Source organism: Musca autumnalis, unplaced genomic scaffold (genome assembly GCF_047663935.1).
Source record: "Musca autumnalis isolate F117 unplaced genomic scaffold, ASM4766393v1 scaffold_1, whole genome shotgun sequence".
NCBI lineage: Eukaryota > Metazoa > Arthropoda > Insecta > Diptera > Muscidae > Musca > Musca autumnalis.
In genome coordinates, this window is record NW_027411644.1 from 302,914,188 (window position 1) to 302,933,920 (window position 19,733).

The 19,733-nt window shown below is 36.0% G+C and overlaps 1 protein-coding gene across 1 annotated transcript; it reads left to right on the forward strand.

Moving 5' to 3' along the window:
* Positions 1–17,647: 17,647 nt before the first annotated feature.
* Positions 17,648–18,281, forward strand: LOC141389837 (uncharacterized). Its single transcript, XM_073962003.1, has 2 exons — positions 17,648–17,761; positions 17,823–18,281. The coding sequence occupies exons 1-2, from the start codon at positions 17,717–17,719 to the stop codon at positions 18,237–18,239; spliced, it is 462 nt and encodes a 153-aa protein (XP_073818104.1). The 5' UTR covers positions 17,648–17,716; the 3' UTR covers positions 18,240–18,281.
* The last annotated feature ends 1,452 nt before the right edge of the window (positions 18,282–19,733 follow it).

Consider the following 19,733-nt stretch of genomic DNA (forward strand, 5'->3'; position numbering starts at 1 on the left):
GTTTTTACAAACACTATTTTGCTATATTAAAAATTATTTATTAGTTATTTTCTTACAGAAAACAAACAAAAACAAGCGGTAGAGAAAATTACTGCTAATGTGCTCTTTTTCTTTAAGTATACGGAGATGAATGAAGGTGAATCCAAGGTTATCTTGGGATTGGCAAGATTCTGGTAATTTGGGTGGGGGGATTTTTAGCAACATCGTGTGTTTTCGTTCGGTTGAGGTATTTTTACAGTGTTTTATTTAACATGTTTCTTGTTGTCTGTTTAGTTCAATATAGTAACTGATTTTTTTAACACAGTTGTAGTTGGCCAAACGAACTAAAACTTCGCACACTCTTCTAAACCAATATTTTTTCCGTTAGTCCCCATATAGCGATATTTCAAGATTTCAGGTATCTTGATATTATCGTCATTTAGGAGTTCCTAATGCTACATAAACATCCCCACCAACAAGTAAAAAAGTATCAGTCGGCTTTGCCGACACAGATATACCCTCAGCCCATGTGAATTTAAAAACTTTTTGGACATTGGAAATTGCCGACAAAAATGTGGATTAGGACTAAAGTTCAAAAGTGTCGCGGAGGAGGTACTTAAAGGCATGGACCGACATAGTCCATTACCTAAGTTAATCTTATTTTTGGAGTCATATCTTTTCGATAGATAGTCATTTCAGTGGTTCATTGTATAACTTTTGGACCAGTATGCCAGGAAGCATGGACTTGTTCACGGAAAACGTAACATCGCTGTAAACAGGACCACAACGAACGGCATCGTTCCAACAGACCCTAAACTGCACATGGACACAAATGTAGAACTTTTGTGGGGGAGGTATCTTAAGGAGAGGACCGATATGGGTCATTTTAGAATTTAACTAAATTTGGACAAAATGTTAGGAGATCCAAAGTTTGGACCAAATTGGTTGAACTGTTCAAGAGACATAGGCATTACCATTTTAGTGACCGGGAAGTACCGGAAGCTGTGGACCGGCATTGCCCATCTCCGAACTGCAACTGAAGTTCGGACAAAATATGAAGAAGGCCAAATTTTGGACCAAATCGGTTGATCAGTTCGAGAGTTATCGTGCTCTCCAGCCACTACATATGGTGCCATAGGGGTTTTACACCTTTCGGTCTATTTTCTCAAGAAGTATGGACTTGCCCCTAAAACAACTTTTACCGTCGTAATTGAGGCAGCGAATGCAAGTTGCTTCAACACAAATCAAAGCGATCCGGGAGCAGGTCTCTTACAGTGAACTTATCAGAAATTTTGTGTGAATGGTACCCGAAGGAGTGGACAAATAAAGTCCATATTCGAACCTGATCTATATCTGGTAGATATATTTGGATGTGTAAAGTATGGACCAATTCGGCCAAGAGTTATTGTGCGCACAAATTTTCCGAACATTTTTGAACATTTGTGGGGGAGGTACCTGAAGGAGTGGACCGATATGGCTTATCTTCGAACTTAAACTATGTTTGGACAATATCTTGCGCTCCAACCACTACACACGGTGTCATAGGGTTTTTTGCACCTCTCAGGCTATTTTCTCAGGAAGTATGGACTTGCCCCTGATGAAACTTGTACCGTCGTATGGGGGGCAGTGAATACAAGTTGCTGCAACAAAAGTCAAAGCGGTTCGAGAGCATATCCTAATCTCAACATATCCGAAATTTTGTGTGGGAGGTACCCGAAAGAGTGGACCGCTTGAGTCCATATAGGAACCTCATCTATGTCTGCTAGAAATTTGACGATGTGCAAAGATTGGATCAAATCGGTTCCTCCCTTCAAGAGTTATGGTGCGCACACATTTTCCGAACATTTTGGTCCACTTCTTCAGGTAGCTACCACACAAAAGTTCAAAATTTTTCTGTATAATTGTGTGAACGATAAAGGGATCAATCGATTTGGTCCAAACATTGTACATCGTATAGTTCCTTTCAGATATAGATCGGGTTCGAATATCGATCATATCGGCCCACTCCTTCGTGTACTTGCCACTCAAAATTTAAGTGAAATTTAAGAGATCCTCTCTGATCGTTTTGAAATTTTTTCAACAGGTTGTCTTATGACGGTAAAATTTTTTCGGGCAAGTCCATAATTCCGGAGACAATGGCCTAAACTCTTCAAAAAACTTGATCCCACGAAATGAAATGGAAAATCCGTAAGATAACTCTCGCAGGGAGTTTCTGATTGGTCCAAACTTTCCACATTGTATAATTTCACCTAGTCATGTATCAGGTGGGAATATGAACTACATCAGTCCACTCCTTCGGGTACCTCCCACACAAAATTTGGAAAGAGTAAACAGTTAAATTTTTTTCCGGAGTAAGTACTGAGACAATGGCCCAAGAGCTCCAAAAACCCTACCTGCACATACTAAAATCGCTAGTGCGAAAGATAACTCTCAAACTTTTTAAAACATTTTCTACAAATTTAGTTTATCGTAATTTTTCGAGTTATATATGAATCAGAAGTTAGCTTACTAAAATTTTTTTGGTATATGTCAATGTGTTGTTATACCCCCACATTACGTAGGTAAATTTCACGTATTTTGAAGTAAACTCGTGATACAAAATCAATATATTGTTTGGTATGAGGCTGAGGGTATACCTCCGTCAGCACAGCTGACTGATACTTTCTTACTTGATTTTAGCCCGAATTGGCTGTATCTTCGCATTTGGAGTTCCTAATGATATAGAAACTTCCCCACAAAAAATTGTGGACATAGGCCCAGGTTTTGGTATAGCTCCCATAGCTTTTATCTACATTTTCGGCCTAAATTGCCTGTAATTTCGTTGTGGGGTTCCGTTGAAGGTGGAAAGGGCAAGTTGAGAGGGGGGAGTTTGGTGGATGTTGTTCGAAGGTTCAGAGGAGGTTGTCGAAAGTTCGGAGGCAGTTGTTGGTAAATTCAGAGGTGGTTGCTCGGTAGAGGTTGTTCGGAATAGTAAAATCTATTTACTAACAAGTAAGAAAGTATTAGTCGGGTTTGCGTATGTGAATTAAGACTTCCATCTATAACAGATCGAATGTATTTAGGGTCTTTTCAGAATTGTGTGGCCCTTTTTGAACATTTGAACTTGCCGACAAAAATGTGGATTAGGATTACAGTTAAAAAGTGTTGCGGCGGAGGAACTTAAAGGAATGGACCGGCATAGTCCATTATGGAAGTGGATATTATTTTTAAATATTGGGGGGAAGTACCGGGAATTGTCGACCGATATTGCCCATCTTCGAATTGAATCTATGTTTAAACAAAATATGACGAATGCCAAATTTTGGACCAAATCGGTTGATCAGTTCGAGAGTTATCGTGCTCTCCAGACACTACATATGGTACCATCGGTTTTTTTTTAAATTTCGGGCTGTTTTTCAAGAAGTATGGACTTGCCCCTGAAAAAGCTTTTACCGTCGCAATTGAGGCAGCGAATGCAAGTTGCTTCAACAATAATCAAAGTGATTCAAGAGCAGGTCTTAAAGTGAACTTATACGACATTATGTGTCAGAGGTACTCGAAGGAGTGAACAAATAACCTGATCTATGTATATCTGGTAGATATATTAGGATGTGTATTGTATGGATCAAATCGGTCACTCCCTTCAAGAGTAATCGGGCGCACAATTTTCCAAACAATTTTGAACTTTTGTGGGGGAGGTACCTGAAGGAGTGGACCGATATGGCTTATCTTCGAACTTAAACTAAGTTTGGACAAAATATTTCGAAGGCCAAATTTTGGAACGAATCGGCAGATCCCTTCGAGAGTTATCGAGCGCCATCCAGTCAGACAGACGGACGGACATGGTTAAATCAACTCCAAATTGTCTGAAACATTTTTCGCCCAAACATACTTGGGGTCTAAAACCATTATTTCGAAGAGGAGCATTTTGTCCGTTAGCATAAATGCTGAGGATATAAAAAATAGTTTAATGTTACATTGTTTATTTAAAAATGTAGTAAAAAATAGAAAATATTTTTTCTCTTAGCCCCAAAAAATATATTCTTCTTCATGATTTGATCTCTCAAACAAAACGCATGCATTTAAATTCAAAATGGTAAAAAAATTAATTGACAATAAACGGCTGAAAGAGTACACTCTTAGGCATCTTCTTACAAAAACGAAATGTTGTTCCCTAAAAGTTCTAGTCCACTAAAATTGGAATTTCACTAAATTTAAGTACCTGGGGAAAAATTAAGCAAGTGAGCCAAGGCTATAGTCCGGTCGGGGACGACCATGTGATACCCTACATCACTATCCCTGTGCATAAGTTTTTTTTCTCTTAGCCCCAAAAAATATATTCTTCTTCATGATTTGATCTCTCAAACAAAACGCATGCATTTAAATTCAAAATGGTAAAAAAATTAATTGACAATAAACGGCTGAAAGAGTACACTCTTAGGCATCTTCTTACAAAAACGAAATGTTGTTCCCTAAAAGTTCTAGTCCACTAAAATTGGAATTTCACTAAATTTAAGTACCTGGGGAAAAATTAAGCAAGTGAGCCAAGGCTATAGTCCGGTCGGGGACGACCATGTGATACCCTACATCACTATCCCTGTGCATAAGTTTTGACTGGTAAAATTCAAAATATTAAAATTGGGATAGCTTTGCCTTTGCTCTGAATGTCTTCATTAAAATAGGTCAATTATGTTGAAACGCATTTAAGTGCATCGTCAGTACAACTCAAATGAAAAAATGGTTTCAATATGCTTTTTTCTTTGTTAGACCCCCATTAACCCCCAAAATTTCATGAGGAGCCGATCAAAATTCCGACCTGTAGTGTGATTGCACAAAAAATGGAAAAAAAGGATGCTTTACCGACTATTTCGATATCTCTGTTGTTTGACCACCTATGACAACCTACTTCACATCGTTTTAAAGGAGATATTTTCTACTTTCCTTGCCAGGTTTTCCGTTCGATATACCTCTTGCAGAAGAGATATATTCGCTTTGAAATAAAACGTTGGCCTTTTCTTCAAAGGTTTCTTCACATTCCGACCCCTGAATAATATCCGACCATTACCAAAATCAATAGGTTTTTTTCCTCTGTGGGACCTCCATGAACACCCAAAATTTCGTGCCGATCCGATCAAAATTGCGATGTGTGGCGTGATTACAAAAAAAAAAACGAAGTGAGCAAAGTCTATAGTCGGGACGGGGCCGACCATGTGATACCCTACATCACTATCCCTGTGCATAAGCTTTTCACGGGTAAACATTTCTTTTAGGGAATATAATCCGACTACCACCAAACATGATATGCTTCTTTCTCTCTGGGACCCCCACTAACAACCAAAATTTCGTGAACATCCGATCGAAATTACGACCTGTAGCGTGATTGAAAAAAATGGAAGAATTGGATGCATTACCGACTATTGTGGTATCTCCCTTGTTTGACCACCTTCGCCAACCTACTTTACACCAATGTAAAGGTAATATTTTCTTCTTCCATTGACAGGCTTTGTCGTTGGAATACCCCCACTAGAAGCCGATATATTCACAAAGAATAAAACTTTGAATTTTTCTCCACATGAGTTTTTCCCCATTCCGACCCCTAAATATTATCCGACTTTCACCAAAATCAATAGGCTTCCTCCTTTGTGGGCCTCCAAAATTTCGTGACTATGCGATCAAAATTCCAACCTGTAGCGTAATTACAAAACAATGGAACAATTGGATATATTACTGACTTCTGCGATATCTCGGTTGTTTGCCCACTTACGTCAACATACTTTGCATCAATATAAAGGAGATCTTATCTTCTTTCATGGACGGGCTTTCCTTTTGGAATACTCCTACCAGAAGCGGAGATATTCGCATAAGGAAAAAACGTTGACTTTTCTCCACATAAGCTTTTTTTCTTATTCCGACTCCTGAATATCATTCGACTATCACCAAACTCAATAGGCTTCTTACCCTGAGGGACCCTCATCAACTCTCAAAAAATTCGTGACGATACGATCAAAATTGCGACCTGTAGCGTGATTACAAAAAATCGGAAAATGGAATGCATTACCGACTATTGCGATATTTCTGTTGTTTGACCACCTACTTCACATCCTTGCCAGGTTTTGCTTTTGATATACCTCCTAAAGAAACAGAGATATTGGCTTTGAAATAAAACGTTGACCTTCTCTCCAAATAATTTTTTGCTGATTCCGACCCCTGAATATTATCCGATCATCATCAAAATCAATATGCTTCTTCCTATTTGGGACCCCCATTAACCCCGCAAAATTTCGTGACGAGTATTGCGATATCTCCGTTATTTGGCCACCTACGCCAACCGATCATTGTAAAGGTGGGATATGCTACTTTCATAGTCAGGCTTTGCTTTTGGAAGCTTGCCATCCAAAGCTGTGATATTCGTCATTATAATTAAAATCGCAAAAATGAAAAGTTGGGTTGTATTAGCCACTATTGCGATATCTTCGTTGTTTGACCACCAACGACAACCTACTATTATATATCGTTATAAAGGTGATTTTTTCTACTTTCATTAGCAGGTTTTGCTTTTGATATGCACCTTATAGATGCGGAGATATTCGCTTTGAAATAAAATGTTGACTTTTTCTCCAAATAAGTTTTTTGCCCATTCCGACGCCTGAATATTATTCGACCATTACCATCCGACCATGACGATCGGATTAAAATTGCGACCTGTAGCGTGATTACAAGATTTAGATGGACAGACGGAAGGACGGACGGACACACATAGCCAGATCGACTCAGTTCGTCGAGACATTCATTCATAACCAAGATTACATTGAAAACTGACTAAAAAGTGGAAATGATTTTTGTTTATAAAATTTATTGTTTTCTTAAAATGTTAAGAAAAGGTTTATAAAAACATTTTGATTGTTTATAAACATATTTTATTTATCTTTTATATTTCATACGAATTGACGTAGTTTGTTGTGTGCGAAAAAATAAGTACACTTCATGACATCCTTTAATAAGAACCAAATTTGAAAGAAATTGTTTTCTAAAACGGCAGCGCATGGTCTAAGAATTGAATCAACCAAATTTTGGCACTCCTGTACTGGTAACGCGTCCTACGCAACCTGTATAAATTGCCAAAGGTCGTCATAATTTGATGGACACTTTCCCCTGATTGATGTTTTAACTTCATTATACAAATTTCCAATCGGGTTTAAATCAAGGGATTGTGCAGGCCATTCTAACAACTTAACTTAATTGTCCTGGAACCCCTTTTTCATGTTGCCGTATGCTTTGAGTCATTATCCTGCTTGAAGACTCATTCGAGAGGCACATCCTAGCACATTCAGCATATGGTAGTATTATATTTTGCAAAATTTCAATGTAATCTGGTGATTTCAAAACACTTTGAATCCTGTACAGAGACCCCACAGCATAGTAAGAAAATGAGCCCCACACCATGATGTTACCTCTGCCATATTCACTCGCCTTCAGAGTATTATTGATTTTTAGGTCTTCTACAAAAAGTAACTTTGGTTTCATCGGACCAAAGAATGTTAGGCAATTTTTCTTAGACCAAGCGTGATGTGATTTCTAGCAATCTGTATTATTTGTTGAATATTTTTATACCCTACACCACTATGTGGTAAGGGGTATTATGTGTTAGTGCATTTGTATGTAACATACAAAAGGAAGCGAGATAGACCCATAGTTCCTTCTAGGGATATACATAGAATCACTTTCTGAGTCGATTTATGCATGTCCGTCCGTCCGTCCGTTCGCAACATACAGGTCGCATTTGTTGACCGATTTCGCTGAAAATTGGGGAATACCATTTTTTTAGCCGTCGGAAGATCAAGTTCGAAGATGGGATATATCGGTCCACGTTTTGGTATAGCTCCCATATAACGGTACCCCCCGATTTACGGTATTTTGACGTTTTCAGCTAAATTTTCAGACCGATTTGGCTATAATTTGACATTTAGGGTTCTTAAGTGTCAATAAACATATATAACAAAACTTGTGGACATAGGCCCACGTTTTGGTATAGCCCCCATATAACGGTACCCCCCGATTTGCGGTATTTTGACGTTTTTAGCTACATTTTCAGACCGATTTAGCTATAATTTAACATTTAGGGTTCTTAAGTGTCAATAAACTTATATAACAAAAGTTGTGGACATAGGTCCCCGTTTTGGTATAGCCCCCATATAACGGTACCCCCAATTTACGGTATTTTGACGTTTTTAGCTACATTTTCAGACCGATGTAGCTATAATTTGACATTTAGGGTTCTTAAGTGTCAATAAACTTATATAACAAAAGTTGTGGACATAGGTTCCCGTTTTGGTATAGCCCCCATATAACGGTGCCCCCCCGATTTACGGTGTTTTGATGTTTTTAGCTACATTTTCAGACCGATATAGCTATAATTTGACATTTAGGGTTCTTAAGTGTCAATAAACTTATATAACAAAAGTTGTGGACATAGGTCCACGTTTTGGTATAGCCCCCATATAACGGTACCCTCCCATTTGCGGTATTTTGACGTTTTAGCTACATTTTCAGACCGATGTAGTTATAATTTAACATTTAGGGTTCTTAAGTGTCAATAAACTTATATAACAAAAGTTGTGGACATAGGTCCCCGTTTTGGTATAGCCCCCATATAACGGTGCCCCCCGATTTACGGTGTTTTGATGTTTTTAGCTACATTTTCAGACCGATGCAGCTATAATTTGACATTTAGGGTTCTTAAGTGTCAATAAACTTATATAACAAAAGTTGTGGACATAGGTCCACGTTTCGGTATAGCCCTCATATAACGGTACCCCCGATTTACGGTATTTTGACAGTTTTAGCTACATTTTCAGACCGATTTAGCTATATTTTGACACTTAGGGTTCTTAAGTGTCAATAAACTTATATAACAAAACTTATGGACATAGGTCCACGTTTTGGTATAGCCCCCATATAACGGTACCCCCGATTTGCGGTGTTTTGACGTTTGTAGCTACATTTTCAGACCGATGTAGCTATAATTTGACATTTAAAGTTCTTAAATGTCAATAAACTTATATGACAAAACTTGTGGACATAGGTCCACGTTTTGGTATAGCCCCCATATAACGGTACCCCGATTTACGGTATTTTGACGTTTTTAGCTACATTTTCAGACCGATTTAGCTATAATTTGACATTTTGGGTTCTTAAGTATCAATAAACTTATATAACAAAAGTTGTGGAGATAGGTCCACGTTTTGGTATAGCCCCCATAGAACGGTACCCCCTGATTTACGGTATTTCGACGTTTTTATCTACATTTTCAGACCGATTTAGCTATAAATTGACATTTAGGGTTCTTAAGTGCCAATACACTTATATAACTAGTGGACATAGGTCCATGTTTTGGAATAGCCCCCATATAACGTTACCGCCCGATTTCAGGTATTTTGACGTTTTAAGTCACATTTCTAGACCGAATTAGTTATAATATTACCGATTTTCGGTATTTTGAGGATTCTAGCTAAAATGTTTAACCGAATTAGGAGTTATTTGACATTAAAGGCTCAAAAACTGTCAACATAGGCCCATGTTTTATTATAACACCTATATAACGGTACCTCCCAATTTCTAGCCCACCAAAAATTGTCAACATACATAGTTAGATATAGGCACCATAAAAAAGGGTCTCCCGAATGAAGCATTTTATGTACATTATCTGACATTTTAACGTACCCACTTAATGTTGGGAACAGGAATGAAAACTAATTATTCCATTTTAGTTCAGAATATTTTATGGTGGAGGGTATGAAAAGTTCGGCCCGGCCGAACTTAATGCTTTTTTACTTGTTTATTTGTAAGGATGTGGTAAAAGGATCTCTTTTACTCATCGGATAACGCGTCTTATTATTACAGGCGTAATTTTTGGTGTTCTGCAACGAGTTTCTTTTTTGAATTCACCTTAACTGCATTCTCTACTGTTGTTTTGAAAATCCCAAGCTTTTCCTGTAATTTATGTAAACATTTATGTAAACGTTTAGTGATTTCTCGAGTAGCGTGATAACAACCCGTATTTTTACCCATATTTAAAAAAAAAAAAAAACTAAAAAATATCGGCGGACAAATTCATGCTTCCCGACATTATTGTCCAAAAGCTGTAGATTATAAGTTGACTTGTGGGCGCAATATCTATCGAATGGATTGACTTCCAAAATAAGATCCACTTCTAAAATGGATTATGTGGGTCCATTCCATCAGATACACCATCCGCAACACTTTAGAGATTTAATCCAAATCCCTATTTTTTCGTCAAGTTTAAACATCCAAAAAGGGCCACAATGTTTTAAAAATTCACTAAATACAGGGGACCTGTTTCATTAAGACGATTCGACTTCAAATTCGTTCGAACTACTACCAAACTTCTATTTTTTTTTAATATTTGCTTCATTTGTGTTTTTAATCAAACAAACATTTTCTGAAATAACAGGAGTTTGGTATTTTCTCGAACGAATTTGAATTCGAATCGTCTTATGCCATGTTCATACCAGCATTTGAATCACGTCGTTCGTTCTAATAATTACGTTCACGAATTAACCCATTCATACGAAATGGTACACAATTCATAGCAACATGATTCATATTTTCATAGTTTTGGTTTAGTGATTTTAAAGAAAGTTTCAGCCAAAAGAAGAGTAAAATTAATTGATATGAACTGGAAAAATATTTGTCCTTCTTACAGATATCTATTCAATATTAAATTATATTAAACTTTACAACACAACAAATAATTACAAGATAATTCGGCCAGATTATGAAAGAGGACCGAAAAAAAGAAGACACGTGTATCGGCGTTTTGAAAGTTTACGTCGAGAAGTAACCTAAATAGGCGTGGCAAGTTCCGCCCATTTCTACAGGTTTTGAAATATTCAACATCAGATTCCGTGGAATCCTTGCATTTTAGGTATAAAGTGTCTTTGGTAATATTACTGACAACAATGCGAGGTATCTTTTTATGAAAATAATTTACCCTCATGCGAGTCACTAAAGGGGTCTTTTTGGGCCATTTTTTCAAAAACGTTTAAAAACTTTTTTAAAATGAGATCGTATCAGATCAAAATATTGTACAAAATTATTTGTCATAAAATTTTACTATAGGCCCCCGAATACACCAAAACTCTAAATCGTACCTAAACGCCAGGAATCTGCCAAAAGTAAAATCACGTTTTAGGGTTAATGTTGTACTTTATCTGAGTTTATTAAGTTTTGTCCCACAAAACTTCATTCTAGATAGAGGACGTCAAAGACAAAAATATTCTGTCGCCGAATAAATGAAATGTGTATTTACAATATATATCAAGAAAATATATACATCAAGTTTGCCAACAAAACACCAAGATATTTTTTGAATAAATTAGTTTTGTTCTTTTTTCGGGTTGATGCATCAAAGTAACATGAAATTTAGTTTTAGACGAAAGTTGTTAAAGGAAGAAATATTCTACACAAAATTTCACTATAAGTCCCAGAACAAACTATATATCTAAGTAAAACACTTTGTTAAGAAAATTACGTTACAAAATTAGATATTATAGGTAGAAATTATTTGTTAAACTTTTAGACTCTTAATTAAAATTTATTCCATACTGAGTCAAAATCTCCTAAAATACTTCACTTTTTGGGGATTGTGTCAAAAGAAGAAATATTCCTAATCAAATTTCCTTATGAGTCTCTGAACAAATGAAATTTGTAGCTATAATATTTAACATCTCCCGAAGCTTTTGCTTTTTTATAGTTTTAGGACCATATTCTTTTTTATTCACATTTTCCTTATCTGCGGTCACAAAATATATTTTATTGAAGTTTTTTCATAACAAATTCTTTCAGAAGATTATATGTGCTCGATCCAAACTGTTTTTGAAATATCTATGGTGAATATATATAGGGGAAATATTGACAACCCGGATCGGACTTTGTAAAATTACGTATTTTAGTACTATAAACTAAAATGAAGTCATCAGGATAAGCCGTAGGTTCGTGATATTGTATGTGAAAATTCGGGGATAGTCTACGGCTATTGTCCAACGAATATATATCTGACATACGAGTCCTAACATCCATGATTTTGGCATGGTCTTAAATACTATAATAATGACAGCTACTCCTGCTCTGATAAAATTGACTGAATTAACCCTTGAAAAGTTTAACAAATAATTTCTACCTATAATATCTAATTTTGTAACGTCATTTTCTTAACAAAGTGTTTTACTTAGATGTATAGTTTGTTCTGGGGCTTATAGTGAAATTTTGTGTATAATATTTCTTCTTTTAACAACTTTCGTCTAAAACTAAATTTCATGTTACTGTCATGCATCAACCCGAAAAAAGAACAAAACTAATTTATTCAAAAAATATTTTGGTGTTTTGTTGGCAAACTTGATATATTCTTGACATATATTGTAAATACACATTTAATTTATTCGGCGACTTGTATTGAAATTTGATGGAGAATATTTTTGTCGTTGACGTCCTCTACCTAGAATGAAGTTTTGTGGGACAAAACATAATAAACTCAGATAAAGTACAACATTAACCATAATATGTGATTTTACTTTTGGCAGATTCCTGGCGTTTAGGTACGATTTAGAGTTTTCGTGTATTCGGGGAACTATAGTAAAATTTTATGACAAATAATTTTGTACAATATTTTGATCTGATACGATCTCATTTTAAAAAACTTTTTAAACGTTTTTGAAAAAATGGACCAAAAAGACCCCTTTAGTGACTCGCATGAGGGTTAATTATTTTCATAAAAAGATACCTCGCATTGTTGTCAGTAATATTGCCAAAGACACTTTATACCTAAAATGCAAGGATTCCACGCAATCTGATGTCGAATATTTCAAAACCTGTAGAAATGGGCGGAATTTGCCACACCTATTTAGGTTACTTCTTGACGTAAACTTTCAAAACGCCGATACACGTGTCTTCTTTCTTTCGGCCCTCTTTCATAATCTGTGCGGGGTTTCTTGTAATTTTAAAAAAAAGTTCAATTTTGTTGTACAGTATTATTTTTATTCATGTTTTCAATTTTTTCTCCAAATTTTGATGTTTTCAGTATATTTTCAAATTTTTCTATTTTAAAAATTAACGAGAGAGAGAGACCTGCCAATATAACTTTTTGGTATACAGACTTTCCGGCAGGCATTTGATATTTGTTTCTAAATTTGTACGCGAGTTTGAAACGATGGACAAGAAATGTAACTGCAATGAAAGAGAAGACAAAATTTGCTATGATTTGAATATATACTAGTCGTTAAACCGTTTACTTATCATTCATATTTTGCAGTTTTTCTAAAAAGGCTTGGATTTTTAATACATTTGGGTTCGAACAACGAATATAGAGCGAATTAGCCTTAGTATGAACAAGGCATTAGAGAAACAGGCCAATAATATAACATTTGATTCATTACATCACTGCATTTATGAACTCGGTAAATGCGTCACAACATCAACCAAATTTAACCCGCACAGCAAGTTATTCACGAGAAAAGAAAATATCTCTCCGATGGAAAATCCATGGAATTTAAATGGTTTCTAATATCAGGTTGTCAGCGAAATTCAATTGAAACAACTATTCTACACATATGGTTGTAAAAAAAAAACAGATTTTATTTGAAAATGTTTATTGTGCAATTTCTCAGAATTTATATATGCATACATACATTAGGGATATAACAATTTGCAAGTATTAAAAATACATACATGAATAATACACAAATAGGAGTAACTATTTTAGTAGGGTGTCTTCAGCCTTATGGGTAAAGAGGGTCCACATACGATTATTGATAACTTCAAATATGTTCAAGTTGGAAATAGATGTTAAACATCTCAAAAGTCTACTTGGCTGGCCTGAATAATATCTCTCATAAAAAGTTTTTAACAATCTCGAAAATGCTTCTCATTATACCCTCAGCCTTTAGGCTAAAGAGGGTATTTGAAGAAAAGACAAAATTTTTTAGTTTTCCATAAGAAAAAATTAAATTTTTTTTTTTAAGCTACATGAATGATTTTTGGTACATAGATTGGGAAAAAAATCCAATTCTTAAATCTGTTCGAGATACTAATTTTGGCTGTTGCGCGCAAAAGCTATGGCGGTTTCAATTCTGATAAAAAGAAACAAATCTTTAAAAGACTCTAATCATTATATTGAGAAACTCTCTTAATTAGGGGCTCCCTACATACTATATGGTTACTGAGGTCCCATAACTTTAGTGAAAAAGTTGTAAATTTTCGCGGAAATTAGGAAAGCATTCAAACAATTGGTAGTTTACAACTTGTTCTAATAAAATTCAAGCTGTTTATGCATCTGAAAAATATATAAAAAATATGTACGTAATCTAAACATCGCGAAGATTCAAATGAAACCAAAACTATACAAATCCGTTTAGCGGTTTGCATATTATAGCAAAAAACAAAAAATATATTGAGGAAATTTATAAAATTTTTGTAAGAGAAAATATTTATTAAAATTTATTTTGTGAGTTAGTTGAACAAAATGTAAGAAAAATAGGTCGGAGTTTTTCTTCTATTTTAGTTAAATTTCACGCAATAAATCACATTTTTTATTCTAATCACTTCTCGAAAATACGCTAACATCTAGCAGAAGATATGGATATCTTTCAAATAAATGTTGGGTTCCTTTAAATGGGGTATAATCTTGAAATAAAATTGTATCGGGTAATGTTCATTTTGAAATGCGTGTAAATCGAGAAATCCTCAAAATCACTTGATGCGCATGCGGTTTACCAATACAGCGAATTCTTCTCTTTTAATTTGTACACATTTGCCAGGATTTACTTTGGCCGCTAAGATGTAGCATCGTCTGCAGTTTAGTGTGCAACAAACTGTATAACGCTTATATTTTGCACAAAGTGCATACACTTTTTATGCGCATCCGATTTCACTATCAACCGTGAAAAAATACATCGATCTAAACATATTTCAATAAAATCCATCAAGAACCGTGGATGTAGCATCACACAGTATTTTTTGGATAAATCGGATACAGCTCCCATGCCACTAAATTTTTCAAACCGCTGTTTTCGCACAAACGCGAGTGATGATTCACTTTCTTCATTGAAATGGAAACGATCCACATAAAACGCGAATTAGTCAGCGATATTTTGAAAAACATTTTTCGCAAATTTTTTAATTTTTGCAGTAGCCATTTCCGGCGTTCTAGTAGATGGATTTTTACGATCTGTGATTCATATGATCCGGATCGTCGAAAAACTAAAATATCGCGGGGTACCAGCACACTCAAAACGATATTGTAAATACTGTACCCAAAAAATAGGTTTTTTAGAAAAAATATCGCACTAAATTTTGGACTTTGGCAGTAGATTACTCTGCTGCTGTGTGGGCTACATACTTAATATACATATCAGATTATGCGAAATCGCGAGTTCTTTAGTCCTCTAATTGGTTTTTCGAAATATCCGAATGCGCGTCCCAGTTACATAAAAAATACAAAAAACACCTGAAATCCGGCTTCAAAATGTCAGCATCCATAAAAGGTGGATGCAGTGGAAATTTTGGAAAGTGATACATTAGAAGTGTAATCTTCATTTTGTATTCTCCAACTTTTACTTTGGACAGATGTCCGTCATTTGAATGGTTTAATCAGAAATCGAATAGCAATGTAAAAAACCTGTTTAGATTCAACGTGTTTTTACCTATGGTTTTTCCTTTACGCGGTCGTAACTACCACGTAAATTATTTTTTTTTGCTAAATTTTTGAGCTTTGTACAAAAACATCTAAATTAATCCACAAATAGTCATAGTTACTGGCAAACTACAATAGTTCGCGTATTATAATAGTGCAAACCTTGGCTTCATGGAAACTAAAAAATTTTGACTTTTCCTCATTTACACTTTGATACGACCAAAAATGTGCCTCATCGAAATAATGGTTTTAGACCCCAAGTATGTTTGTACGATATCCGTTTCAGACAATTTTGAGTAGATCTAGCAATGTCCGTCCGTCTGTCTGTCTGTCCGTCTGTCTGGCTGGCTGGTGCGCACGATAACAATCGAACGGATCAATCGATTCGGTTCAAATTTTGGGTATCGAAATATTTTGTCCAGATTCGATTTAAGTTCGAAGATGGGCAATATAGGTCCACTCCTTCAGGTACCTCCCCCACAAATGTTCAAAAATTGTCGCAAAATTTGTGCGCACGATAACTCTCGAACGGAGTAACTGATTTGGTCCATACTTTGCACATCGTGAAATTTCTACCAGACTTAGATGAGGTTTCGATATGGACTCAATCGGCCCATTCCTTCGGGTACCTCCCACACAAAATTTCGGATAAGTTCAGTTTAGGACCTGCTCTCGAATCGCTTTGATTTTTGTTGCAGCAACTTGTATTCACTTCCACCCATACGACGGTACAAGTTTCATCAGGGGCAAGTCTATACTTGCTGAGAAAATGGCCGGAATCGTACAAAAAGCCCCTATGACACTTTGGCCTTCGTAATATTTTATCAAAACATATTTTAAATTCGAAGATGGGCTATATCGGTCCACTCCTTCAGGTATCTCCCCCCCCCACAAAACTTTAAAAATGTTCGGAAAAATTTTGCGCACGATAACTCTTGAAGGGAGTGGGCGATGAAATCCATACTTTGCACATCCTAATATATCTACCAGATATAGATCAGGTTCGAATATGGACTATATTTGTCTACTCCTTCTGGTACCTCTCACACAAAATTTCGGATAAGTTCACTTTAAGACCTGTTCTCGAATCACTTTGATTTTTGTTGAAGCGATTTGAATTCGCTACATCCATTACGACGGTAAAAGTTTTTTCAGGGGCAAGTCCATATTTCAGGAAAACAGCCCGAAAGGTGTAAAAAACCCCTATGTCACCATAGGGCCATTACCGGTCCACAACTTTCGATACTTCTCCCCAATATTTAAAAATTGCCACCGAAATGCTAGGACGATATCACTTGAATGGGGCAACCAATTTGGTCCAAACTTTGGATCTCCTAATATTTTAGTTTAACTACTAAAATGGCCCATATCGGTCCTCCCTAAAGGTACCTGCCCTACAAAAGTTCAACATTTGTGCAGTTAATTCCTACTCCACATCTTTGTCGGCAAGTTCAAATGTCCAAAAAGGACCACAAAATTCTAAAGAGACCTTAAATACATTCGATCTGTCCGGAGGTGAAAGTTTCGCTTCACATTGGCTGAGGGTACATATCTGTCGGCAAAGCCGACTGACACTTTTTTACTTGTTTTTTTTTTTTTCTAATATTTTCTCAAAAAGTTAAATGTTCATTTTTTCAGCATTTCCCATACGCCCCTGAAAATTCCTGAAATATGTCTTGAGACTTTACCTCTGAAATGTGCTAAATTATGCTAAGGGACAGCAAATTCACCTGAAAATCTCTAACTTGTCTCTGTTTTAAGGCAGTTATGGACGATTTCTCAATGTATTTAAACTTTTTATGAATTAAAAAAGTAGTTTTTATTATCAGAAAAAAAGTTGTATCCCTAACGTACTTTACACAGACAAACCTAGAATGTAGCTCAAAGTAAACATATATTTACAAACATATAGCAAATCAAACTGATTAAATTTATATATTTTTGTGGTTAAGGTAATATATAAAAAATGCTTGACGTTTACAGATTAAATATAAATATTGCCAGCAAAATATTTTCGCAATTATTTGCAAGTCGATTCTAGCACGAAGAGCAATGTATAAAATAATTTTGTTATCAGTAGCATGCATTTTAGTGCAGGTAAGCATTTCATTTCATTAAAAACAGAGAACAATATATTAATTGTTCTATTATATAATAGGTTTATGCTGCCCGCAACGATTGGTATCCCACGAATGCCTATAGTATCTTACAAAATTGCAAAGAGCAATATAAGTTACCGGAAGCTGTTATTGATGACATTGATCATGGTCGAATTGTAGATAGTCCAACATTCCGAGGTCTCATTCTTTGTGCATCGAAAGGTTTTAATGTTTATTCCAGTGAGAATGGTTACAATTCGGATCGTTTAGCTTATGCTTTATATCGTATCGGTTTGAATCGTACATGTCGTCGTCAGCTGGTTGGTGAATGTGTTGCAAAGTTTAATGATGTAAAGCCTGAGGATGAAATGGCATTTAACATTATTAAATGTATTTTGGAGAAGGAAGTTAGTCCGGAAGTGGTTGAACAAGATGGTCATCCACAGCAGTGGAAGGGTTGTGATATAAGTGCCTAATTTATAAATTTAATAAATTTTAATGAGTGTTTGAAGAGTCAATGTGATGTATGTAAATCTCATTTAACACAAATGCTGTAATTATACCCTCAGTCTTTAGGGTAAAGAGAGTATATACACTTTCATACAGGCAAAATGGGTCTCATCGAAATAATGGTTTTAGACAACAAGTACTATGTTTGGACGAAATCCGTTTCAGAAAATTTGGGGTTGATTTAGCCATGTCCGTCTGTCTGGCTGGTGCGAACCATAACTTTCGAAAAAAGCAACCGATCGGGACCAAACTTTGGCATTCGTAATATTTTGTTTAACTTAGTTTAAGTTCGAAGATTGGCCATATCGGCCGATGCCTTCCGGTACCTCCCCCACAAAACTTAAAAAATTGTCGCTAAAATAGTGTGCACGATAACTCTCGAAGGAGTACCCGAACTAGTCATAACTTTGCATATGGTAATATTACTTCCAGGTATATATCGGGTTCGTATATATCGGTCCACTCCTTCCGGTACCTCCCACACAAAATTCGCAAAACATGAATTTTAAGAGCTCCACTCGGATCGACGGTGTATTTTATTTCGGTACAATTTTATTTCGGGGGCAGGTCCTAACTTCCTGAGATTCTGTCCTAAAAGCTCCAAGAATCATTGACACCACCAACTAAACTGGGTAGTACGTAAGATAGGCCTCGAAGGGAGAAACCGATTTGGTTGTACATGATATTACATTTTACGGCCTCGAATTATTTCAGAATATTGACTACACTGTGGTGAAATGGTATGCACACCCGCCTTGCACTGAAGGTCTGCGGTTCGATTCCTTGGCCACACAACATCAAATTTTCAATGGGGGCAAAATACCCCACAGTAATGTTGGCGAAATTTCCGGAGTATTTCAGCCATGTAAAACTTCTCTACAAGTGTTGTCTTAAGACACGCCGTTCGGACTCGGCGATAAACAGTAGGTCCCATATCATTAAGCTCAATATGAATCGGGGTGCACTCATTGATATGAGAGAAGTCTCCCTTGTCCGGTATGAGATGTTTGTGGAACAATTATATTATTGACTACATCGGAGCATCCTTTTATTTATTTGGAAAGTGTGCAGTTTAAGGACTCACCTGAGATCCTTTTACATTTTTGGCAATAGGTTGTGTATGCGGCCGCAGTTAACACAGTACAATTTTTTTTTCTGTGGCAAATCCATACTTCCTAAGAAATTGGCCCAAAAACTCAAATAACTCCTACAGACGTCAAAAGTATTGCGTATGCTTCTTTTCTTTAGGTCCGAGGCCAAGGGTATATCTTTGTTGGCACAGCTGACTGATGCTTTCTTACTTGTGGAGCTTTAGTTTATTCCGATGTACACCTTGACGAACCGAACATCAATAAATTGTCACTGTTTATATCCACTAGCCTATGGGCATTGAAAAGATATGTACTGTCGTTCACAATGCCTCATCGAAATCTACATAAATCCGTTTCAGCATGAACAAA

Excerpts from the sequence above, each read along its gene's own strand:
- LOC141389837 (XM_073962003.1), top strand. The coding sequence starts at position 17,717 with ATGTATAAAATAATTTTGTTATCAGTAGCATGCATTTTAGTGCAG. Across the intron at positions 17,762-17,822 it reads TAGCATGCATTTTAGTGCAG|GTTTATGCTGCCCGCAACGA; the intron begins GTAAGCATTTCA and ends ATTATATAATAG.